The sequence below is a fragment of the Lytechinus pictus genome, chromosome 2 (assembly GCF_037042905.1).
Source record: "Lytechinus pictus isolate F3 Inbred chromosome 2, Lp3.0, whole genome shotgun sequence".
In the NCBI taxonomy this organism is placed as follows: Eukaryota; Metazoa; Echinodermata; class Echinoidea; order Temnopleuroida; family Toxopneustidae; genus Lytechinus; species Lytechinus pictus.
In genome coordinates, this window is record NC_087246.1 from 51,800,916 (window position 1) to 51,828,288 (window position 27,373).

The 27,373-nt window shown below is 35.0% G+C and overlaps 1 protein-coding gene across 1 annotated transcript in view; it reads right to left on the minus strand.

The window, feature by feature from the left end:
* The window catches only part of LOC129277971 (polycystin-1-like protein 2), a 34,159-nt gene extending 12,449 nt beyond the window's left edge, over positions 1-21,710 (minus strand). Inside the window, exons 1-13 of the mRNA XM_064095685.1 lie at positions 21,647-21,710; positions 15,659-15,919; positions 13,418-13,573; positions 11,473-11,577; positions 10,468-10,899; positions 9,639-10,193; positions 8,821-9,044; positions 8,191-8,374; positions 7,724-7,876; positions 7,083-7,275; positions 2,930-3,171; positions 1,739-1,969; positions 1,025-1,170 (exon numbers count right to left, since the gene is read on the minus strand). Of these exons, the coding sequence (XP_063951755.1) occupies positions 1,025-1,170; positions 1,739-1,969; positions 2,930-3,171; positions 7,083-7,275; positions 7,724-7,876; positions 8,191-8,374; positions 8,821-9,044; positions 9,639-10,193; positions 10,468-10,899; positions 11,473-11,577; positions 13,418-13,573; positions 15,659-15,919; positions 21,647-21,710 (2,946 nt within the window). The remainder of the gene's footprint in view (positions 1-1,024; positions 1,171-1,738; positions 1,970-2,929; positions 3,172-7,082; positions 7,276-7,723; positions 7,877-8,190; positions 8,375-8,820; positions 9,045-9,638; positions 10,194-10,467; positions 10,900-11,472; positions 11,578-13,417; positions 13,574-15,658; positions 15,920-21,646) is intronic.
* Positions 21,711-27,373: the final 5,663 nt, after the last annotated feature.

Consider the following 27,373-nt stretch of genomic DNA (forward strand, 5'->3'; position numbering starts at 1 on the left):
TCTATTTTTACAAGAAAGCAATCATGCCTTACCATTTAACAATAAAATAAATGCAAAACAGAATTAACCAAACAAAATAATGAAAAGAAAAAGCAAAGCTGATAACCTCAGTTATAGGTGTGTGTGATAAAAAACACTATACAGTGCGTCCCAGAAAAAACGAAACCGAGATTTAACGATGATTTTTCATAACTTAATCACAAATACAATAGACAAATGACCTACCAATGTAAAGCTTAGAATCTCCTCTTTCATCTGATATTACTTAAATTATTCCTCATTCACGCATGAGTGAGCAAAAACAATTTGAAGAAAGGATACCAAAAACTCATTTGGCGGGGGGTATCTGAATTTCAAAAAGAAAATCACATGTCTTAAAAGTTCAATATCTGCTCTTTAATTTGATACCTCAATTACAGAAAATGGTCAAGAAATAACAAAGTTCTGGTTATTTGAAATAAGGCTTGAATTTCCCTAATTTCATTAAATAAACTGTTTTCACCAGTTTCCCACAGAAGCTATCGCATGGTGAACAAAAGACTTAATGCATGGCTGATCGTAAACAAAACGGAGTGTCGAGTGAGTTTGAACGCTAGCCTGTAAAACCTCTTCATTTTATGAAATTATTGAAATTCAAGCCTTATTTCAAATAACCAGAACTTTGCCATTTCTTGACCATTTTCTGTAATTGAGGTATCAAATTAAAGAGCAGATATTGAACTTTTTAAAATGTGGTTTTCCTTTTGAAAGCCAGATACAACCCGCCAAATGACTTTTTGGTATCCCCTCTTCAAATTATTTTTGCTCACTCATGCGTGAAGGAGAAATAATCTAAGTAATATCAGATGAAAGAGGAGATTCTAAGCTTTACATTGGTAGGTCATTTGTCTATTTTATTTGTGATTAAGTTATGATAAATCATCGCTAAATCTTGGTTTCGTTTTTTCTGGGACGCACTGTATTGGGAACAGAATGACAAAAGTTAGAACAGAGAAAAGTAAGTCAAGTAACATACTACACTCACCATACATGTAAAGAACACTGATGTACTAGCCATGAAGTTGTCTTTCACATTAACCTGAAACAGGATAGTATAATCATGTGCACCATCTCCAACTGGTAGATTGAAACCATCCTGTGATGACTCACTGCCTTCATATAGTTGAAAACCTGTGCAAATGTTCAACATAGTAATCAGTATTAGAAGATGTGTCTATATATGATTCTACAATTTTGACCTACACAAATTCTAAACAAACAGTGTCTTATACATAATAATCCTAACGTAGTATGTCACTGTGAAAATTAAATTCTTAAAATCAAATGATTTGAATCAGGAAATTAATTTATCCAAACCAAGTGAATTGGTAAAATGTAGATAAAGATCTGAACATCATCCACCACTTTAAATTTTTGTTTAACTCAAATTTCTCTTAAGATTTTTTTACAAATGCTTATAATATTTTCTCTACCCATTTCAAACATTTGTGCAAAATCCTCTTTGCCAAATACATGTATTTCTTGAATATATTACACATGTATATTTCCATTAAAGATTAATTTTTCAATTTACAATGGCATTTCATTGCTTTTGCATTTTTTTTACCTCTTACAATTAGATCTTTATTTCTTTTAATCTAGAGCTGTACACAAAATTTATTTAACAATAAATACATTTTTGCACTAATCATATACTTCTGTGATAATTTTTGTGATCAATGTTTATCTTATGATTTACCTTCTCCAATACCAATGAAGTCTCCATCCACAACATTCACACCACTGTACAACATAATCTCATAAGTTAGGGGGTTATCCACATCAGTAAATCCTTGACATGTCACAGTGAAGTCAGTTTGTAAGGCATAACCTTCTGTGGGTGTAACAGAACAGTTGCCTAATGTGGGTGGAGCATTGAGTTGGACACTTAATTCAGAATAGCCGCCTGAAGTGAAATTGGACAGGTCACCTGAAATTGAAAGCAAAGTCAAGGAATTCACTTTTTAGACACATCTTGACCTCAGCAAAACTTCATAGTAACAAAATAGTACATATTTGTCTCTGGTCCTTACTTTTTTCTGTGTTGTTTTCAGTTAGGTATTTGTTCATTTTAGAACATACACATAGTTTAGCCCCAGCTATACATGAAATAATATATACATTTTTTTAAAGTAAATAACAAATGTGTTATTAATGTCTAAATCAATGGTTCTTGAAATTAGGAATTGATTGTGATAAATCTATTACATTATGATCTATGCACAGTTTTCACTATACAGTGCGTCCCACAAAGAAGAAAACCTGTTTTCAGAGATAGATTTCACAATTATTAACCATGTTTTAACTATGAATTTGATAACTATGGTAAGAGTGAAATCTCATCTTTAATTTGAGACCAACAGCTTAGCATATCATTTACACATGGCAGATTAAAAACAATAAATATTGAGGCCTATCCGAAACAATTGCGCAGAATTGAGAGAAACTTGACAAATACAAAAGAAATGCTAATGAGCCAATTGTCGAATAAGCATGGTTGTCATATCACAAACCAATCTTGTCCAATTTTTCTGCGCAGCCTGATCTTGACATTAAAATTTCAAACTCGTCTCGCTCATAAATGCTTGAAGTGTTTGTCACGTATAAGATATCAAAATAAAGAGGATTAATTGAAATGTATGATGAAAATGAAATATCATACTTGTTTTGCCTTTGAAGAAAAAAGATGTGGGATTCCCGGTTTCCTTTTTTCTGGGACGCACTGTATATAACTAATAAGTCGTAACCATTTGTGATGTAATATTGATGTACTTCAAATTTAGCATATAGAATTGGAATGGTGCACAACCTTTAGAATCAAACAATTGCAATGTCTGACCTATTTCCCTGCTTTTAAATCACAATTCCTACCTACCCTACCACTACTTACCTGTAACTCGTAAAGCAATGCCAGTGCTTTCAGAAAAGGAATCAAATGTATGAGGTTTGATAACCAGGTAGGGTTGGTCAAGGCCTGTGGTAGTCTGGGTAGATAAATCACTTATAACTGAGCTATCATCTGACTGAAGAGTCCATTGAAAAGACACATCTCCACTGTCACAGTTGCTGCATGAGGCATGCAGGACAAGACGCTCAGCTGTTAGTAAGTAGGTGTTGCAATTACTGATGCAACTGCAAATAAGGATAAGAAAATAGTTACATTATTTTTTAAATTTCAGATGTCATTTAAACCCTTGTCAATACCCTGAAATAAAGCATAGAGCAATGAAAGACTACCCCTATATAAAAATAAATTGATAGCTAACTTAGCTGCACTATCAAAGATAACATATCTATGAGATGTACACTCATCAGACCCGAGCCCCGTCTTACAAAGAGTTATGATTGATCCGATCAATCACAACTATGGACGGACAGCAACGTCAACATCTATTATGCATGTTTGTTCAAAGTATTTTCTAGCTATGTTGTATATTTTATGTATTGATTGTTTTCTTGAAAATTCACTGTGCTTCTCTTTGCATACAAAGGACATTGTGCCAATTTTTCAGAGAAAATTATGACATTGATGGATTTCCATAGTTACGATTGATCGGATCAATTGTAACTCTTTGTAAGACGGGGCCCAGGTGCGGATCCAGCTGGGTTAGATACCAATAATGGGAGGCCGGGTTTTGTTTTAAAAAAATGGCCCCTGCAATGGTATTGTGTCTAATCTGGCTGGGTCCGCGCCTGCATCAGACCACGGAGCATCCATATCAAAAACAATCTACACCTAGAAAATGAGAAAGTGAAACAATATTCTGCTTTTATTTAAAAAAAAATGCTTTTCATAATATATTTGTTTGTTGATTCAAATATTCACAAAGCTTCACATGTAGTCAATAAAAACCTTTATAAATGGGTTCATATCTCCTATAGATACCAAATGCAGGAATCATTAATCATTTTGGTCAGCAATGTTCACGAGAAAATTTTATCACCACGTAGATAAAATGATAAGAGTACTATATTATTACCAAAGTAATATGAAGTCTTAATAAATGTATCGCTGTATTCACATCTCCAGAAGACAGCAAACTGCTTTTTGAGACATCTTGTCATTGTTAGTCCAATACAAATTTTCTCAGCTGGTCAGATAATATATTCAGGTTTGAAGGTTCAAATTTTTCGCATAACTTTACATACAGTCGATAATGATAAGAATGTGTTCATATCTTCTGTAGATATCAAAGACAGATATCTTCATAAAGCATTTGGTCAGTGATTTTCACTTGCACATTTCATCTCAACTGATCAGATACAATGATAACAGTACTATATTATTACCACAGTAATACAAAATCTTAATGATTTCTATCTATATATTCATATCTACAGAAGACAGCAAACTGCATCATGAAACATCCTGTCAATGTTAGTCCAATACAAATTTTCTCAGTTATTCAGATCATATATTTATGTTTGTTGGTTCAAATCTTCACATAGCTTAACATAAAGTCAACAAAAATAAAAATGTGTTCATATGATATCTCGTATAGATATCAAAGACAGATATCTTCATAAAGCATTTGGTCAGTGATTTTCACTTGAACATTTCATCTCAACCAATCAGATACAATGATAACAGTACTATATTATTACCACAGTAATACAAAATCTTAATAATTTCTATCTATATATTCACACCTACAGAAGACAGCAAACTGCATCATGAAACATCCTGTCAATGTTAGTCCAATACAAATTTTCTCAGTTATTCAGATCATATATTTATGTTTGTTGGTTCAAATCTTCACATAGCTTAACATAAAGTCAACAAAAATAAAAATGTGTTCATATGATATCTTGTATAGATATCAAAGACAGATATCTTCATAAAGCATTTGGTCAGTGATTTTCACTTGCACATTTCATCTCAACTGATCAGATACAATGATAACAGTACTATATTATTACCACAGTAATACAAAATCTTAATGATTTCTATCTATATATTCACATCTACAGAAGACAGCAAACTGCATCATGAAACATCTTGTCAATGTTAGTCCAATACAAATTTTCTCAGTTATTCAGATCATATATTTATGTTTGTTGGTTCAAATCTTCACATAGCTTAACATAAAGTCAAAAAAAATAAAAATGTGTTCATATGATATCTCGTATAGATATCAAAGACAGATATCTTCATAAAGCATTTGGTCAGTGATTTTCACTAGAATTTTTTTTTTATTCAACTAATTGGATACAATGATATTACTATATTTATAACTACAGTATTATGAAATTTTAATATATGCATTTGCTATATTCACATCTCCAGGAGACAGCAAACTGCTTCTTGAGACATCTTGTCATTGTGACTGTGAGTCCAATTCAAATTTTCTCATCTGGTCAGATAATATATTCACGTTTGTTGGCTCAAATCTTCACATAACTTTACAAAGATTCAATAAAGATTAAAATGTGTTCATATCTTCTATAGATATCAAAGACAGATACCTTCATAAAGCATTTGATCAGCAATTTTCATCTCAACCAATTAGATTGAATGATAGCAGTACTATATTATTACCACAGTAATACAAAATCTTAATAATTTCTATCTATATATTCACATCTACAGAAGACAGCACACTACTTCATTAAACACCTTGTCACTGATAGACCATTTTTTGTCAGCCAGTCAGATGTCATTACTTGATTACAGTTAGTGGAATCAATAATAAATATCTTTTTAATGTTTCCTTTTATAGGGAATACAGCCTGCATGCAACAAAGGAAATATTTTAAAAGCAGCTGAGTAATGATTTCAAGCAGTTCAATGACTCTATTGAGATCTAGTATCTGTTGTTCAAGCCCTACTGACCCAATTTTTCCAATGGAAGTATTATTAAAGGTGATAAATACATCACTCTATCACAAGAACCTTATGTGAGGAATGTAACATGCCATTACCATGGCAAGACAGTACAGAAAAATTGAAAAATATCAATGTCTTGTACAACTTCCCTATTTCATTTGGCAAATAAAACATAAAAAAGTAAAAAAATAATTGACAATTGAAAGGATAAAAGCAATATAACGACTAGAATGCCAGAACAGAAAAGGGTAATGACACGATTCTTAGGCTTCCTGTCCCAATACTAGTGACAGCAAACACCACACAATGATATCAACTAAAATATCAATTTCATTTTTAGAACAATATCAAAACTATATGTTAATAAGGACAAGTCTACTAGTTACAAGTTGAGTGCCTCTGGCAGTCTCGCCTGCATTACCCAATTCAATATAGCAGCAGTGCTGACTTTGAAAATGACATTATAACAATGGTAATTCAACAAATACCCCCAACATGGCAAAAGTTCACTGACCCTAAATGACCTTGGTCATGTGACCCAAAACTCAGGCAAAATGTTTTAGTAATACTTCATTACCCTTATGTGTAAGTTTCATGAACTAGGTCTATATACTTTCTAAACTATGATGACATTTCAAAAACTTAACCTTACGTTAAGATTTCGATATTGATTTCCCCAACATGGCCAAAGCTCATTGACCCTAAATGACCTTAGTCATGTGACCTGAAACCAAAGCAGGATGTTTAGCAATACTTGATTACCCTTATGTCTAAGTTTCATGAACTAGGTCCTTTTAGTTTCTAAGTTATGATGTCATTTTCACAAATACCCCCAACATTACCAAAATTCGTTGACCCTAAATGACCTTTGACCTTAGATTAAGATTTAATGTTGACGCTGCCGCTGCCGCTGCCGTCACCACCACCATCAAAAAGGCAGCGCCTATAGTTTTGCTCTGCTATGCAGCCAAGATAAAACTTAGACCACTTGTTGTTTCACTACTTTTTTCCTTAACAAATCCATGGTTCTTATCCCAATGTTTTCACATCAGTAGTAGATAGTAACATTGACCAATTCTGATCAGTCCAGAATTTGCTCTCAAACATTGAAAAAATCCTGTAAATTTAATACTAAGTCCAAAATTATGAATTCATATCTACTTCCTAACAAGCATGTAAGATGTTTGTAAATGATCTGATGTCTTCAGTGACTTACTCAATTTCTATTTCTGGCAAAAGCCCCTGGGTCAACAGGATTCTTTGTTGAGTTGAACCGGACACTCTTCCTTCCTTGGAAACAATGAGCCAAAAATTCAGAGTTACATTAGCTTTCAGTTTGCTGGACATTATTTCAACCTTGGAAGAAGGTGAGTTTTCCAAGATTTCTTCATCCTCAAAACAGGCATCATCTATGAGAAGAAAAAAGATAGGAAATATTCAAGTTTATTTTCTCTGAATTGATCCTAGTCAATCTTCTTACTGATATTGCAATAATGTACACATTTTATTCTTCTTTTCATCAGAGGATGCCATCTTGACATTCATGTAAATAATTCATTAATTGTCATGATAAAAGGCAGCTTCTAAAAAAAGTCAAGCCACTTGTGGCTGCCTCGGAAAATCCACTGTGAAATATTGCATGTAGTGAGCAACCCAAGAGAAGGTGGGACACAACTTTTACCAGCGGTCTAAAGCTTATGATAAAGAATATACTGTAGTTAATGTACCAAATTCATAGATACATAAAGTGTCATACAGCTCATTTTCATTTGCATGGTATGCCATATTTCACCCCCCCTCTCTCTCTTTCAAAAACGGCAACTAAATAAGATAAGAATACAGGTTGTTTTCTTGTACCTGTATTTTGCATTGCTTCATCAATAGACAAGTACATGGTTTCACCATCAACCATTACACAGTACCACACAAAGATCAGGTCACTGGATGACCCATCGGTGACATCAGGGTCATATGAAGTTGATCCATCTACTATCAAACTGGAAGATACACCTATAGATAAATGAGAAATTCAGACATTCACAAATTACAGTGACCTCAGGTCAAATATATGCACACAATGAGAACACACAAACAACAGATTATAAAACAAGTCTAAAAGCAAGTGTTCATGAAGGAATACTTCAGGTTGCAAAACAAATTTAATAATTATTTAGCCAAGTAGTGAACATTAACTTAGATAGTGGAGGGTAGTCCTGTATGATTCCTGCCATTATTTACCAATCGGATCTGAGAGCTTTTAACTTGTTTCACTTGAATTGATTTCTGGGGGGGGGATAAAAGTCAAGAATTTCTGATGGAATTACCGTGAGATCGAGAAGCTCCACCTTTGATTACTGCTACCAATGGAGATGGCAGGATTTCAAGCCAGGTGATGATCTTTTCTTCACCAGTGACCTCTCCTGATGTTCTATGATTCATCTCAACTTTGAGATGCAAGCTATGAATACCATAGGGGAGTGTTCCTTGTGGAATTGTCACTTGAGGAATCTGGTAAAAGCAATGAAGAAATTACAATTGTACGGTTTGTAATAGCTCTTAAATTATTTAGTTAAAATGTACAGAAACATGTAAAAAATGTTTTACAAAACTACTGTATATATGTTTGTAACGGACTCATTATAAAAGCAGTCAATGTCTTTAAATTTTTGACATCCATAATGTTTGACCATCTCAACAATATTTTTTCCCAGATCTTACAATAGAATATATTGGATTCATTAAGGCCAAATTATAGAAGAATGCGATTTTGATTTTTTGCGATTGCATTGAAAGAATATTTAAGTGTAGAACGATTATACTTTTCAGTTTGTATTTATAAAACATGCTTCAATAACATTTATTTTCATATCACATACTTTATGCCAAGTAATCAATTTCAACCATATTGTCAAATCAATCGTACATGCACACATATATATAAATAATATATTTACATGTGTGATCTTTTCGAAGGCAATCACTGCAACATCATTTTCGTCAGATGTGAATATCCACCACTTGAAGTCAGAGGTCATAGGGTCATTGCATTTTTCATCAAGTTCCATGTTGGCTGAGATGCCAATGTCAGATGCTCTGAGGAATCCAGCAGGATGTGTGCTGTTGCCATTCCCATTCACAAATCCAAGTTTCCTTATACACTCAGGTTTCTCAGTCACATCTACCTGCGTAAGAAGCATATGATGTACAATTACATTTTGTTCTTATGCCTTACACTAAGTTGGTCTATCCCCGACAAAGAAGAAATGCAGGAGAGAGCACAAGATTTATCTTTTGAATAGCTCACCTCAGTCAAGCCTACAGAAAAGCACATCTGGAAGTGTTTCATTGAAGGACTTGTCAGATTTTTATCCACCATTAATCATGACAGTGCTCTTCAGCCAATCAAAATCAAGTAAGGTTATCAGACCTGACAGCTTGTCAGACAAAAATATTGATGAAACGCTCACCAGATTAATCATAGGATGGATACTAATCAGATTTAGACTGTCATATTGTCACACCTTTCAACTGATATTTAACCTCAACCCTCCATCTCCATCATTCATTTCCAATTTAGAGTATTCATTCATTACTTTCCCATATATACAATTCTTGCAATAAAAATTAAACAGTATAGTTTGTAAAATTGTACTCAATCAAAACATAAACAGGATTAAAGCTGAAGTTTTATCTAGAAAAATTATATGCAAATGGAAATGCAAGTGTCAAAATAAACAGTTTTACAATGGTTTAGATGTATAAAGATGGATACTTACTTGAACTGAAAAGGCCAAAATTTGAAATATCTCCGCTGTTACCGTATAAGATCCAACTTCTGAATACAGATGATTTTGAAAGCTGGCAAAAAGTCCCTCCATAGAAGAAGTGCTGTCTATCAAGGGATCGGGGATGTCAGCTAAAGACCAATAAGTTGGGTTTGCAGTCGAGCAAGCACTACCATTGAAACAGAAGGTATAATTGGAAAACTCAACAATGTCATCTGTCAGAAGAGCACACCAAACTTCTCTGCCAGCGTAGATATGAGCAGGGCAGAGAATGTTTATTGTGGGAAGTACTGTTGCATTCACAGTAGATGTGAGATTGAGGGTGGTCCCGACAGCAATTGCATTAATGGCAAAAAGTGAAGATACTGGGAATCTGACGAGCACTGTATCTTCAGAGAAGACTGTATGTTCAATTGATTCACCTGATAGATGGTCTGTGATAGACCAAATGATCTGAGATGAAAACGGTTGAAAGGGGCCAAAGATAGCTGCAATAACAAGGATAGTGTCGTTGACCTGGAAGATGTTATCAAGGCTGGATTCTGCGAATATCAAGTGAAAAAAGACAAAAATATTATTTACAGCAGCCTTAGATTCAGACATATGTATGATGAGTATATGCAGCATGTACAAGTTTTTGAATAATGTGGGGTCCTTTTAAAATTATATTCAATAAAGACAATTTGATAAACAATTTTACTAATCATATTTGGTTTGTGTACATCAGCAAATATTAACTATTAAATATTGTTGGGATAAAGTTGACCTTGAAAGTACATTAACTACATTAATTTTCATCACAGCTCGAACTCTTACCATAGTTGGAATACATAATCAGCTCCATGATAATGAAACTAGGTTCAATAGTCGGTGTAATGCTTGAAAACTTTAAACCCGGCACCACATGAGCTGACTCTGAAGAAGCAGAAACTGTTGTAGAAGGTTGGGTTGTTGCAGGCAACTCTGGGCCATGGAATGTTGTCACTGATGGGGTTGTAGCTTTTCCGGTAGTGCTTGCCGTTGTAGTCGTTGCATGAATAGAAGAAGTTTCATGGTCAGTAGTGGTAGCAGAGGTAGAGGTGGGAAGTACTGTGGCATGTGGTCTTGTCACAGGATGAACAATACTGGTTACAGCAAGGGCTTTTTTGCATACAGAATGTTGTGAACTCAAGCACCCCTTCCAAGTCCATTCTCCATGTGGACTTTTCATTTTAACACAATCACGACTTTCATCTTGATGGCTGTTAGCTATGTTAAAATAAAAATATATTCTATAGTAACTCTGAGAGCAATAGGAAAGGAAATGACAACAAATTATTTGATAAAAAATAATTCTTGTACAAAGTTGATTTCTCTGAATGAAACTTACCAATATGACTTGGAAGAGTAAAAGATTTTTTTTAAAGAAAAAAAGCAATCAATTCTTTAAAGCAAATTCATGTACAGTAGCAACTTTATAATATCACACAAGTATGCTTCACTAACTAGCAAACAAGTTTTGGATTACTTTGAACTTTGTATCCCTAAACTAAAAAAAAATAATGAGTCACAGCATTTATTTATTTATTTATTCATTTTATTTCCAGGCAAAAGACAACAAGAATATGTACAAGATGAAGAAATTACCACCGACTAGTGCCTAAGGATGACTAAAAGAAAAACTAGTTTCTGTTATGAAGCTCTCCTCACTAGTTGGGGTTTACAAATATACAAAAATTAATTGGTATAAAATGGCAATAAATGTATAGATGCATTACTTATTAAAACAAAAAACCTAATAATAAAGAGTGTTTGTTTATTTCTATTAATCAAAATGATTACCAGCAAAATTTTCAAAGTCAATGGGGGTTCCATCTGAAAAAGTGGTATACACTCCTTCACTTTCCATATCAGTTATTCCTATCCATGAATGACTTTCAATGGATCCTGAAATAAAATGGAAAAAAATATATTTGATTAGTGAAAATTGGTTAGCCTGGGGTACAGGTTTTATTTTTAAACTCTAAAGTACATGTTTATCTTATATTTACACATACGAACTGTTGTAAAAACAATACCGCATCAAAGAGAGCATGAATTTACATGTGGATATGCCAAAAGGACTTCCTCAAACCAGCAATAAGTTTCTTGTAGTTTTCTGCTTTTATTTAAACGAACATCATGCTACGTACAAATGATTTTTTTCTTTAAAATTAAAATCAAAATTTCAGTTTATTTGTTTTAAATATAAAAATATGAGGAATACATTCAATGTAAAATGATATTAAACAATTTTCATTTTTAACTGATTCTATAATAAAACTCAACATAAACATAGATCCATCATGTTGGAAGTAAAGCTTTGAAATTGGGGACTAGAATGTAGCAGAATTTACTTAAAAGTCCAGTCCGGAGTTTAAAGTGAAATTGACAAATGGGAAATATATAAACAACATAGTACAACAATATAAGTTTTATGCATATTCACAGTGGACTGGAAATGTTTTATATTCAGACCGTAAAAGGGGACAATGACTTTAAGTAGCCATGAAAAAGAAGCATATGTCACTAAATAAAACAAATATAACTTAAAGTGCAAGGAAATACATTTGGTGTATATTGACTTCAAAACGGGATGCTTTAGTACAAAAGGATTATATATCTCATTAAACAGACAATGTGAGCACCAGGAATTATGAACACACAGGCCCTAAGCAAACTATGTTTCATAAAGTTATGACAAAAATATTTCTTATGTAATATAATATATATAGATATAAATGAGATAACATAATAAAATATAATATACAATTTCTTCTTCCCTTTTTTTTTTTGGGGGGGGGGGGCAGCCAATGGGGGAGGGGCACATGCCCCCCCCACCCCCCTCCCCCGTAGTTACGCCACTGCATATTAACCACTTGATAGCCAAGTATTTTGCTCAAGAAAAAGTAAAATTAACAGGTTTAAACACTAGGCTTTCTTGTGCTTTTCACCCGCCTCAAGACCGTGACGTCATGTTGTGTTAGAAGCATTGAGATTCCATAGGTTTGTACACAAAAAAACTGGGTGATTTTCTGCTTTTTTCATTATGAATTTGATTTTTTTTTTATTTAAAGAAGAAAACGGCACAGACAATTATTCAGCTCTCAGATAGATGGAAACCTACAACTCTTATAAGGCCTAAATTGCTATGTTACTTTGTTAGGAAAAATTCTTATACATAATCTGAATGCAGATTGAACCGGAAAGCTGCATCAAAAGAGTGAGAAATAAAATATGGCAAAAACTATTCCAAAGCTGTAGATTTCATCAATTCAACCTTGCAGGAAAATATATTTATGATATCTCTATGTGATAGAAGCAAAGAAAACAAAATGTGTAATCTAAAAGCAGAAAAATCACTTGGTTTTTCTGTGTACAAACCTATGGAATCACAATGCTTCTAATAACAACATGACATCGAGGTCTTGAGGCCTGTGAAAATCACAAGAAAGCATATTCTCGAAGCCTGATAATTGGAGCTATTTGTAAGCAAAATACTCAGATGGTAAGCCGTGAAAATGCGTAAAGCCTGCATTTGCTGTGTTTAGTGGTTTACAAGCTTTTGATTGGTATAAGATTTGTCATTTTCATTTTGGTGCCCTGTCTGGGTATTCAAATAAAATTGTATTGCTTAATGAAGTTTCATTCTAATTTCTTTAATAGTGACAGGCACATTTTTATAATACTTTATCTCTATGCTCGCTCTCTGTCTCTCTGTCCTTTTCTCCTTACTTATAATTCTTACCAAATATAAATGTATTCTCCTCTTCACTATGTATGCTTGCTAAGTCAGCACCAAATCCAGAACAATATTCTCTTGCTGACTCCCAAGATCTCTGAGTTTCATCGAAAAGATAACAGTTTCCGTCATTATAAACCCAGTCAGTTTCACAGAGAGAATCTGAGGAAAAGAGATCAGGGAGTGGGGTTGCCAATTTTTTTCATAAAAATGATCAAGACAAAATATTACTATGACAATCAATTTCGTTATACATTAAATAAGGACACAAATAATTGAGGATACAGTGAAGTGAACTGTTCAATCAGAAAAGATTTAGATGATGGTTGAAGGTTTGCATGGTGGTATAGACAATCTACATCATTTGTAAAGTCCATAAAGGACTAAGAGAAAGTGAATAAAAGTAGAAGTGAAATAGAGAGATGAGAGAGTGGAGGCTTGAAAGTAAAGTATCTATTTTGGAAATGAGTGTAGTCCTAAAAAGGACTGTAAACCAAAGAGATTAGACAGCTTGCAAAGCAGGCAAGATGAGAGGCTTAAGAAGAAGGCTGGCTTGAATTTGAGAGAGTTGAGAGAAACCCGAGTAGATGAGAGAAAGCTGGCTTGAGTTGGAGAGATGAGACATGGCTCACTTGACTCGGCAAGTGGTACAGTACTAAGTAATTGTAGAACAGGAGCAGATGAGAAGATGTTTCAGCAGGTTGACTGTCCATCTTCAGGAGATAGAGTTACGGGTACCCTAACTTTTTAATAATGATCTTTAATTAATATATGAAATTTAATTTAATTTTTGTAAAAGACCAAGTGTGAAAAGAATTTCTCTGATCCTCTTAATAGCTTTATTTCTGATTAGTAAACATATGGAAACTAAAAAAAAATCTGAAATCCTGTGAATTTTCATAAATCACATAAAGTGGAATGCCCCAAGTGATCTCATCTGCACAACTCAATATAGCACTGCTGCTGACAGTGCCACCAATGCCCAAGAAGTCTCATGGCAGTGGTATGCAATTAAGTCAGCAGTCCAGTAGTGGTGCCTGTGGTGGTTATGGCGATTGGTAGCCCCACCCTTTCAACTGGATGCCCAATCCACCTCCTGGTAGTCCCTGGCAGTCTGCTGGCAGGGGATAGGCCTACATGCAGCAGTAATACAACAGGATGCCGCACTATCAGCAACAGTGAGCAGCTCAGAACTCGCCAAATTATTTGTCTGGTCATTCGCTCGCATTCGCAAACCATAATTTGTCTCATAGCCTTGTCTCTGTGTATGTATCACTATTGAAATTTTGTAAAAGTTCGTATTGGTTTCCATTTGCATAGAAGATGGCAAGCAAAAATCTGTTTGTCATAGTATCTTCGCTTCCATGCGCAACTCAAATTTTGTGGTGTTACTTTGTTAACTTAAGGCTTCTTTCGAGATCGGTCTACTTTGGCAAAAGCAAAATGAGGGAGCTATGCGCAACAATAACACACAAATGATAAATAAACAATTACTGCAGACTAAATAAGAGATCAATTTCAAACAGATGACCAACAATTTTTCAATTCATTAGGAAATTTTAATCATTTTCAAAATTTCCGCGCGAATTTGATAATCGCAGCTATTAGTTCAGAAGGTGTACGTACCCAAACGCGAAGGGTAAATATGATTTACTATCAGTTACCATTGAAAACAATTTTTTTTTTAATGCCTTTCGCCAGCCATCGCAAGGCATATTTCAGGCAATTGGGTTAGGTGTGAGGGGGCCTTTACAATGGCAACTCAATTTTCGACACACACAAAATAGGTGTCTAGGACATCCTTACCCCACCAATGCGTGAGCCAAATTTCATGAGAATTGGTTAAAAACTGAGGAAGAATTCAAACTGCAAATTTTTAACCTTATTTTTGCCATTATATACCGTTACCATGGCAACACAATTTCTGACACATACAAGAAAGTGCAATTGCACATCTTTACCCCAATACCAATATGTGTGCCAAGTTTCATGAGAATTTGTTAAAAACTGAGGAAGTAGTTCGATGCGCAAGATTTGCAACGGACTAATTCCTATATACCCCCCTTCAAACTTTGTTTGGCAGGGGTATAATAACGCCGAGACCCTCAATATCTAATAGGGTCCAATGTATAAAACTGTATTACAATGAACTAAATTGGGCTGTTAAGCTCAAAAAGTAGCCCCAGAATTTATTTTTTTCCCCTGAATAACATGATACTAGAATTGATTCATTGGGTTTAGAGGTACCTTCACATGTGTAGGTGATATTTAGATACTTCTGAGTTCCTGAGCATGGATCTCCGAAAAGATCATTTTCAGCTTCCACTGTGCATTGTGACTGACCATTGCAGAAAACCAATTCAGGGACCACATCCAAGACACAATCAGTTGTGTAACTCAAGCCACAAGTTGATGCATCAGTTCGCCCATAGACAGAGGATGAGATACTGATAAGATTTTCTCCACAGTCTATTACTCCATGTTGGTCCTCACAAATAATCTCAGTCTCTGTATTTAACAAAAACAAATCATAAACAAGCCTTAAATTTATTTATAGGGCAAAGTCACTTTTTTAGAGGGCACATATCTTCTTTTTCTTCTTGTTCTTCTTCCTCCGCTTGCTTTGGAGATTAGCAGATTTGATCCTGCATGTCAATGCACAACAAACTTCCATGGGCAAGCCCATTTGCCATTGGGAAAAAAAATGTTTCAAGTTTGGTTACGTTCTCAAACTCAAAAACAGGATAAATATATTACAATGATATTAGCTTTTGCAGGTAAAGATGAGGGCAAGTGATCAAAGCTTTTTAATAATAATAATAATACATAGGATTTATATAGTCTTTTCCATTTTGATTAAATGTTCGAGGCGCTTAGATTCGAAGAGAGCAAAACGTATTAAACACAAAGAGAAATTAGAGAAGTACAAAAAAAGATACATTATATTATAAATGAGGAAAAATGTCTGTCTTCTTTTTTTACATTTTTTTTCTTCAAATTTCTCCTCGTACACAGACGGCTCGCTATCGTGCAGCCACCATTAGGGGGTTGACAATGCAAAATCCCCCCGACGGGGCTCATGGATTTTTGTCTTTATTTCATAAAAATATAGAAAAAGAATTTTAACAAAATAAAGATTATTCCGTTTTGGCCTGAAATGCACCAAAACGGGGAAAAATAAACTTAAAAGGGGAAAAAACAGTGACTTACTTCGGCTGTCACGCAACTTCACTTCCCTGTTTTATCTACATAAACATTCTAGGCTGAGTATTGCTCACTGTGGGCATGCAGGCTATGAACATTATCTATATCCAGGTTTGTATGCAACGGCAGCACCAGGATTTTGACTAGGAGGCAAGTGGGGGAGGGGTGGCAAAGATATTTTTTGGGCCAAGTTTGGCAAAAGCACATTACAATTCACTAAACACTTTTTTACAGGTTTATTTATCAGGGGCAACTAGGGAATGCTCCATAATGCCCCGTGCCCCCCCCCCCCTTGCAACCACTTTTAATTTGTATGCCATGGGCAATGCTCTATTTTAATGGGATAAAGATTGTAATATTAACTATTTCTCAAAATTACAGGACTAATATTAATATCTCAACTAATACATGTAACTCTTCTATTTAAGCTCCTTTTCTTAGTTCCCTTTCTTCCTCATTTTATCCCTTTATTCTATCGGGGGGTAATTGTTATTTTCACAGACACGACTCATTACGACTTGAACCCCCCCCCATGTATATTTCCTGCACTTTTTTAACATATGATTTTCTCTCTTTCTCTCCTATACAGTGCGTATCAAAAAAAAGTTTACACTTTGAAAAAGCACTGGGAATTAAAAAATATACAACATGTGGGTAATTTTTCTACATATAATCTTGGGTTTGGGTCTCATCTATCCAATGAAAGTAAAAGTTTTGTCAGAAGCACTGTCCATTTTTGTAAAGCTCGTAGAAATCTGTTTGCGCAGAAATGCTCGTTTTCACACTGTGTCAAGGGGAAAGGGCGAAATCAAACTTACCCTGCGAAACATTTCTCATACATTTCCCTTGCACTCTTAGTCAATTGAAATAAAACGGATACATTCAAGCATTTTGTAACAATTTTGCCACCCAAATTGTAATTTCAACACTTAGTAAGCACAACCTTTACCCTTTTTGTGCCAGCTGGATCTGAGGACATAACTTAATCTGAACAAAAGTTTATATCAGACATCTCCAGCATTTTTTCACTAAGTTTTGATCATTGAATGTGGGTTTACATTTCATTTTTCATTTAATACTTGTTTCTCCACACTTTTCCCAAGCTTGGCAATGATTAACAAAATGAAAATCAGGCTTAAGCCATTCCATGTAAATCACAGCTCAGTGTAAAGCAAATATCGTCATAATGGCCTCGGTGTGTGGGGGAGTGGGGTGGGGCAAAATGCACTCTTTGAAGTGTTTTGGGCAAGGAAACAAATCAAAAAAGGCAAAAGATATCTTCAAATCAATTTTACTAGCAAAATTCCACGTGTTCTTCATGATTAAGGTCTACTTTTATTCGCATAACTATTTCAAAGTTCTGCGCAAATCATTTTTCACTAACTTTTCAAAAGTAAGTGGTGCTCACTCCAGTGGAAATATTTTTTGGCAGTTATATTGTCATTTGCTTAAATGGATCTGTACCAATGTTAAAATGTGGAAAAATCTTCAAGATATTACAAATGTATAATTTTACAGGATTTTTTCAAAGTGTAAACTTTTTTTTGATACGCACTGTAGAGGTGGATTTATTGTCATATTTACAAGAAGATCTGTAGGCCTACCAAGTCCATAAAGATGTCTTCTGTGGATAGGCTATACCCAGCCATCATTCTCTGCGGTTATACATAAACTTTGAAATGTATTAATCTGGAAAGTTTATTTGTTTTTAAAGAACACGGTTTCACAGTTATCATATTATTAATAATGCTTTCACAACAGACTGATTCAAAGATCAACGCAAAAGATCTTGAATTGAACAAGACTACATCATTCATACTCATCGTGCTTTTTATGGCATCGTATATAGGCCATACAATTATGGTATTGATTTTGCTAATCCATAAATATTATAAATGATTGGTCTAAAAATAAATATGTTTCATTTATGATTACGACATTTCGTCGTTGTAGAAATATGTATTCTGCTTTAAATAATAAGTATAAGATTCAGAATGGATCAAGAATAAAAATAAGGGCTGCAGTGATCCAAGGGAAAAATGTCTACTGAAATGATGCATGACAGGGAATAATTTTCCTGATATCGCATCGCAATTTTCTCCACACTTTTTAAAGACTGCTACGCATAAAGTGTTTCGTAAAGCATATTTTTACATATAGGACTGTACATTACTTAGTTGAGAGCTTTTCACTTATGACCAAAATGCTATTCAAATATGTAAAGCAAAATTATTCCCTGCATGTTATAACAAGATTATTTTCATTTGGTTGTCTCATCTTTCTTTCTTAAAAAAAAATGATTGACAATTAATAATCACTTAAAACAATTTTTAAATCTCATTTTGGGACATGACAAATGTCTTTAAGTTATTATATTATAATTAATTATTAATGCACATAAGTAATTTATTCAAGTTGACAAAACCAATAAAAATTGCTTATGATCTTTTTCAATTTTATATATTTATTTATTTATTCATACTTTTTTTATTTACTATTATTTCTTATTTTGTATTTATTTTTTATTTTATTTACTGTATAGTTTCTGTTATTATGTTTTTGGGGATAAAGGATATCATCAGTATTAAGTTTTATTGTGCAATCGGAATAGAGTGCCCATGCAGAGTGTGCTAAGGTAAGTGGGAAACTTCTATTTCGCGGCTTCTTTAGATGAACCATGGACCTACTATACATGGATGAACCAAAAAACCTGCAATAAAACACAGAAATCATGTAAGTGATATATGGAAATCGATCAATCAATAGGCCTAATGTTAAATCTCAATATGAATTTGAAAAAAAAACCTGAGATACTCCTATAAAAGTAGCGAGACAACAGACATGCATTGTGGTTATATCCTCCAAAATATGTTCTATAAAATTCCTCCACATATGACTCCATGAAATAAGCTCACATACTGGCAGAGAGAAATTATAACAATGTGATAAAAAATGAGTTCAATCAATCAAAGTAATAATAACACAAATGATAGAGGCAAATATGAAAGAAGATGCCTATAATGCTGATGAACATTGATAATGGTAATTATGATTTTAATAATTACAATAATGAAAATGACAAATATAAAAATAAAACAATAATATTAATAATTTATTAAGTCAAAGAAGAATAGTAATTGAGAGGAATACATAACAAAGCTATTGCAATGAATGAATCCATTCTGATTTTTTTTTTAAATAAACAAATTAGAAAATCTATATGCACAAAACTCATTGATATGACTGAAATTATTCTAAACTTGAAATATAAGTTAAATGTAGCGGAAACTCATTTAAACAATGAAATTTATGAAAATTAATTATTTCAAAGAATGGAACCTATAATTGAATGTATAGTTGAAGAAATTAAATAATAACTACATGAAAATATTTAAAGACGTGAATTAAGTCAATTAACAAATTAAATAACAACAAACTTATTCAATTACTAGTACCACAGAGCAAAGGGGATTATGATCGCGCGATCATATAAGGCAAATTGTATTGCGCCATCTGGTGTTCGAATTCTGGCATGTAGCATGCAAATTCTGGCAAGCTCGAAGCCTTTGGCGATCGTCGCGCTACCCGAAACTTTCCCCAGAAAATCCAAATCGAACGACACCTACGGAAAGCTTAGAATTTCGGCTACATCGCAAGCCCAAGAATGAAAGCCGGAAACACCGTAAATACATTTTATGCGACCTTTACTGAAAAGGTGTACAAATTCTAGCGGGTATACGGTATGGCCATTGTCATAGGCCCATATTCTGAAGTCAGTTTTAACTTAGACCATGGTCTAACTCTGTGCTAAAATTATGGGAAGCCAAAAGTGTCAAATGTTTTAAGTTGTATGTTTCTTATGCTTTAGGTATTACTGTGCTCTTTCCTGATTCATCAATGGTGAAGACAATCATCTATTTTTTATTTATACTTCCTAGACAATTATAAATGATTTGAGAGCCAAATGAGCTGAAATATGACATCTCTACCGTTAGTGATTTATGCAACAATTGGCTATCCATACTTAAAGTTAAACCACAACTTTAAGTTTAAACCTGAGTTTAACTTAAACCTGACTTCAGATCAGAATACGGGCCATTGTCAGTACCGTACTGTACTACTACTAGTAGTATTCAACCCGGCATAATTCAAAGATTTTGACATATTCCCCAAAATATTTAGAAATAGGGAATTTATCTTAATTTCACACCTTTGTTATTTCCAGGGTAATCTGTTGTCGATATTTTCTTTGTCAATCTGTCGACTGTATGCGCGGAGGATCGAATTATGCGGCGATGGCCTTTTGCACTGAATGGTACTAGTATTCAACCTAGTGAGGATTGATAGCAAATCTCAAAAGGGTTTAGATTGCTAAATTAGATCTAGATCTATGTAAATCTCTGGCTTTGATTAATTCCCTGTTTGGTCTCATCTCAAATGGTCTAGTCCATAGTCGGATGGGACAAGGGCAGATTGAGAGACAGGGCCATCTTTCATCGCTAGGTTGAATACTAGTACCGACGGGTTGAATACTAGTACCAAAATCCGTCGCCGTATAATTCGATCGCCCGCGCACACAGTCAACTGGTTGAAGAAAAAAATAACGGAAAAAGAATAACCAGCATTTGCTCTTGGAAATAAGACGGGTCTGAATTTCAGGTAAATTCTATATTTCTATATATTTGAGGAAACCCTCCAAACGGGTTGAATACTAGTGCCCTTACGGTACAGATCGAGCTAGAACTTCGGTCTCTGTAATCTGTATTTGGTGAGTGAAGCCAACGGAGTTCAGCGGAACAACCAACATAAACAGAGACCGAAGCTTTTGGTCTATAAAGCAGACCCTACCTCAGCCTCAGGTTCGGATAGGCTCCACTACACTTCACTACCGCTACCCTGCGCTCCACCTATCTAGGTCGAGCGGAGGTAGTGCCTAGTGGAGCCTATTGTGGCTATTCCGAACTCTCGCCTGAGGTAAGCAGACCCCGGCCGCGCCCCGCGGCACAGTGCATGCCGTAGGATTGGACTCACCTGCGCCAGCGGTGATGACGTCCACCTTCACAATGAGCAAAATGAAAAAAGCAACATTCCACATGGCAGCAGAACACTCCACAACACACTACCGTACGAAATGATGAGCAATGTCGTTTTCCAGGCCAAGATATGTGTTTGCACACTATCTGCGGTACTTTCAAACCAAATGTTACTGTTAGTTTTTGTGGTCCAAAATACCAAATCACAAATTGACAAAATTTCCATTCTTGATTACGATAGCATTATCGATTTTGACGTGAAATTTCGATCGATCATGGTCGATCGAGTGTGTGTGTGTGTGATTGGTCAAAAGTTTTTTGTTGTTTCCGCCGAGCTCGAGCCTCGGCCTCGTGCAGTCGAGACGGGGGGAACCTACATGTCTTTCTTGAGGGAATCATTAATTTTAGTTGAGATATCATAAAATAAAAAACACGTGTGACATGACTCATGTCAAAACAGTGCATGTATGCAGGAGGAATTGGAATTCCATTATGGTGGCGGAAGCATCAAAATTAAGGGGGGACGGAAAAATATTTTCACCCACAGTCATTTTTCCCAGTCGGCTGCTAAAAGCTGATTATTTTAGAAGTTTATATAGTTTAGGGTGTACCGTAGTCTAAAGTTTAAGTTCATCTAAGTTTTTTTTCTTATAACAAGATAAGATATCTAATAAGGCAGCCGCGTATCCAGGATTTTGTACCCCCAGGGGCCCGAACTGGTTTTGGTGCACCTGTGTACTATATAAAAAAGGGGCCCGGGCCTTCCCCCCCCCCCCGAACATAAATAATGAGCAGGAAGGGTATCTCAATAAACATATTATGCGAGTGAAAAGCACGATCTGATTTTTTTATATATTCTGAAACAAAACTGGACATTCTAGGCACTTTTTAAAAATCATGAACATGATGGATATCTATCTAAACGATTGATGCGAGCTGAAAGATTTTGTGCTGGCCTAAAATTCTAATAATTTCATAAGCATTTTAGTAATCATGAGCAGGACGGGTATCAAACTAAACATTTGATGCGAGTGTGTAGCGCGTGCTGAACATTTTTGATATTCCACCCCAAAACTGGACATTCTAAGCACAGGATGAGTATCTATCTAAACAACTGGTGCGAGCGCGAAGCGCGAGCTGAAAAAAAATCATATTCTGACCTAAAATTTAGACATTCTAAGCACTTTTGGTAATCATGAACAGGATGGGTATTTAAATAAACATTTTATGCGAGCGCGAAGCGCGAGCTGAAATTTGTTGATATTCCGACCCAAACCTTGAGATTATAAGCACTTTTTGTAACGATGAACAGGATGGTCATCTAAATAAACAATGATGCGAGTGCGAGGAGCGAGATGAAAATATATGATATACTGACTTGAAAAGGGAACACTTAAATTGTTTGCTGTAATTCATGAAGAGAATACGTATCTCACTAAATTTGTCTGTCAAATAATGCGAGACCGTATCTATAGTTGACATTTTTTTTTTATATTCAGTACTTTTTTGTAAGCATGAACAGAATGCAATGGAAACTCGAATCGTGAGCAAATTAATTTGTACATATTGCCTTTAAAATGGGATATTCAAATGTCCATGTTATCCTCGTGAGGAAACTGTCTCCTTGAACAGGGAATGCGAGAGCGAAATTTTCATTTTTATGTAATGACCCGATTTTTTTTTCATTTTCCAATTATTTTCCTTCCTTATTTTATCACATGTCTTTTTCTTGTCATCTTGCTGTGATTTCTCTATTCTCCTCCCTTTTCAATTTTTTTCTTGATGATGACGATGATCCACAGCATTTATATTGCGTCATATTTCTGTTAAAAACATTCATAGGCGCAGGCTCATCCAATTAAGCTAATTATTACACATTCTGCTATAAATAACTGAGTTTTGAGAGACGATTTGAAAAGTTCAATGTTGTCAATTTCACGGAGTGAAGAAGGGAGGGAGTTCCAGAGGCGTGGAGCAATAGATGAAAAGGCACGGTCTCCATTTCCCTTTATAGGTGTGTGATGTGATGGTATATGAAGAGTGACACCAGCACCAGAAGAGCGCAAGTCAAGACGTCGACGGCGTTGTTCTATAAGGGAAGTCACATAATCTGGAGCTAAACCATGGACAGCCTTGAAAGTCAGGAGAAGGATTTTGAATTCGATCCTGTACTTTATTGGTAGCTAAGGCAACTCAGTGAGAACAGGGGTGATGTGAATCTCAGAATCTCAGAAAGCGGTAATCCAGACATCGCTTAGAAGCACTATCAGTCTAGATGTGACGTCGCTTCCGTGCAATATGCAATTTACTCCGGTGAATGACACATTTCGAGGTATGATTTGAATGACTGTGTGGAATTGAGGTTTTTTTTTATCCCTGGTGGGAGATTGTTCTAGTCTTTTATTGTATTTGGTATAAAACTATTGAGGTAGGCATTTGTTCTACATTGAAGTGTTACCAATCTGCTGATGATGGCTCTTCCTGATCTTGGTGCTTCCAACACATATTCAGGGATGTTTACGGCAGCTTCCTTATGGTGAGCTTTGTAGAATAAGGTTAGTCTGCTGTCCTTTCTTCGTTGTTTGAGAGATGGCCATTTAAGTGATCTGATTAATTCAAAGACGCTTCTAGTGCGACGATAATCATTGCAGAACCATCTCCATCTTCTTTGAACCATCTCAAATTTATCTACAAGGCATGATGTGGATCCCATACGGTTGATGTATATATTCAAGTTTGGGAAGTATACCAGTGGTCATGTCTTCGTACCTGTTAGCAGACGAGCAGCATCATTCTGTACGCTCTGGAGTCTGGTCAGCACCGGGATTCAGCAATAGCTATATAGTGGAAGGAAGACCAGTCAGCTGACTGTTACAGAAGTCAATCCTAGAGGTTATAAAGAAATGAATTAGACTTTCTGCTGCAGAACGAGTGAGTATAGCGATCTTTACAGCAAATATATAGCTGGTAGTAGGTCGCTTGGCATATGCATGACAAGTCCATCTTCATGCACCGGTCGAAGAAGACACCCAGATTACGAGCATTCTCCGAAGGAGTGACAGACACACTGCCAACTTGAAGATTTTTTTGGGACAATTTGTTTCGCATATGTGGTCATAGTGAAGAAAAGACTAAATATTAATAATGTAATCCTGTCATCATTCAGCTTCACAAAATTCATTACAATCCATTGCCATTCTTCGCGTAAAGTGCGAAGCCCGCGGCGGGTGGGGTCCAGGGAGCAAAGCCCTGCATGCAGCTTCAGAATTCTGATATTTCCAGAGGGCTTTTATATGAAATTAACATCCTAAATTTTCAAGTTAATCTCATCAGGATATTTTTGGTTAAAGATATTGACGGGTCAACAAACCAATAAACATTGGGAGCGAGTTTAAGATTTGAGTGTTTTTCTTAGTAAAAACTGTCAGTTTTCGCTATTATTTATATAGGTTTTCAAAATTTCTTGTTTCAGCTGTTCAGTTTACTTGGTTATCTTTTTCTTTTTCCTTTCTTTTATATCTTTCTTTCTTCCTTTCTTTCTTTCTTTCTTTCTTTCTTTCTTCTTTCTTTCTTTATTCCTTTGTTTCTTTCTTTCCTTCCTTCTTTCCTTTCTTTCTTTTTTTCTCTATTTCTTCTTTTTTTGAGGGGGGAACTGTCCCCTCCATCTGAAATTTGTGGGGACGTGACCCCCCCCCCCCCCCCCCCCGCTGCCTGTGATATTCTCCATCAGGGCCCTGGGAACGATTTCTGACTGGGGGTGCTGATGTAAATTTGACAAGCAAGCAAAAAAAAAGAAAAAAGTTCACTACAAAATGAAGGTTAGTTTTTGTCCAGAGAAATTTGACAAGCAAAAGAGAGAGAGAGAGAGAGAGAAAAAAGGGTTTCTGCACAAGATTTAGGTCATTTTGGTTACATTTCTCCATTTTGTCACACCTAAATTCCTGGGGTTGCTGCCTATGGAAAATAATACACGCAGGCAGCACCCCTGCTTCCCAGGGCCACGTTCTCCATTCACAAACACTTTTCAAGAAAGAAATGCTAATTTTCATATCATCAAAAAGTTATGGTTTTATTTATATGAGAAATTGAGAGTCGTGCAATTTGATATTTAAATGCCATTATTTTTTTATATATCCCTATATAGGTCCGGTTTTGCATTCTAAAACCCCCATATATCTCCCTTTGCATATCCCCCTCGCCTTTTAAACGTCTCCAGTTATTTGAATAAATTTGGCCCCGACAAAGTCCTGTGTGTGATCCCGTTACAAAGTTTGTATAGGATACAAGAATGAATGGAATAAGTCCAACGACTTTGAAAACATTCAACCTTTATAAATTATATCCTATCCAAGCACCTATAGGGGACGAGGGGTGGTTTGTTTAATATACCACATGCTTCAAGTAATGTATTTTTTTACAAAATTCTTATCTTACATACATTTTTTAAACGATTTTAAAAGTATATTCGGACAAGTCTAACATTTTGTAACAAAAGATATTCGCATTGCATGCAGTAGTTGCTCACTCGATTTGCTATTTAAAAGATTCGGCAGGTATAGTGATTAAAACAAGATTTTTTCAGAGTTTTTTTTTATACATATATTAGGATACTATAATAACCGAAACGACACATTCAGGTACACCCCCAGAACTTTTTTATCGCTGAGCTCACCAAAAGATTCAGAATGCCCAGGAAAGCAAACAAATTATAAAAAGCACGTCTAAAACTCTGAAAATTGGAGTGGCCAGCAAATGTTTTATTTTTTGAGCCGTTGTTCTTGTGTGAAATTGAACAAGAAAAAAAGATGAACGAAATGAAGCTCTCAGAAAAAAAGAGCCATGGGTCTTGGATCATTAATTTCATTCTTAATACCCCTATTATCCAATGTAAAAAAAGGCTGCGGTGTACTTTTAAGACGTCTTGCCTCGATCCTATCAAGTATATCTTTAATACGCCGCCCAGTCAATAATACATGAATAGAATGTAATACATTTTAATGTCAGTTAATTATAGACATAATATACGTAATATTGCTGGCGTATGTATGTAGATTGAGGTACAATATACGAGCCAGCGAAGCTATAGTATAGGCGCTGATGAGAGGTTTCTCCTCTTGTCTTACTCCATTATATCTTATTCCTTTTTGAGTGGAAAATGATAAAAAAAGAGAGATGACGAGGAAGCAAAAAGGAAAGAAAAGAAAAAGAAGAAAAGAAAGGAAGAGGTAAGAAAGAGGATGAAGTATAAGATATATATTTCCTCTCTCCTCGTTTTCCTTTTTCTGCAATTTCCCCCGTTTCTTTCTTCCGCTATTATCTCCCTCCTTTAGTTTTTTATTTTTGCCAGTGGCATTTGCGAGTTTACCGGTAAAAATCATCTGGATGGGGTGGGTATCACATTCTGAAGTCCCTCCCTCATAACGCGCCCGTTTAAAAAAATGAACTAAATATGAAAAATGTCTTTCTTTGATGTTATCTGATCACCAGTTTCTTAGTAACTTCTGTCACTTTCCTTCAATATCAATTTTAGTTCCCCTACCCCCTCTCTCTCCCTCTCTCACTATCATCCCTGCCCTTTTTCTGTCTTTTTCTTCCAAAGTTTCATTTTATATATTTCCAGCTTTTCCAACGTGTCTTTCAGTGCATGATATATGGATTTGTTCATCCTTCAAAGTTTTCTCTCAATCAGGTATATTATATTGCATACAAATTCAAAAGAATTAAT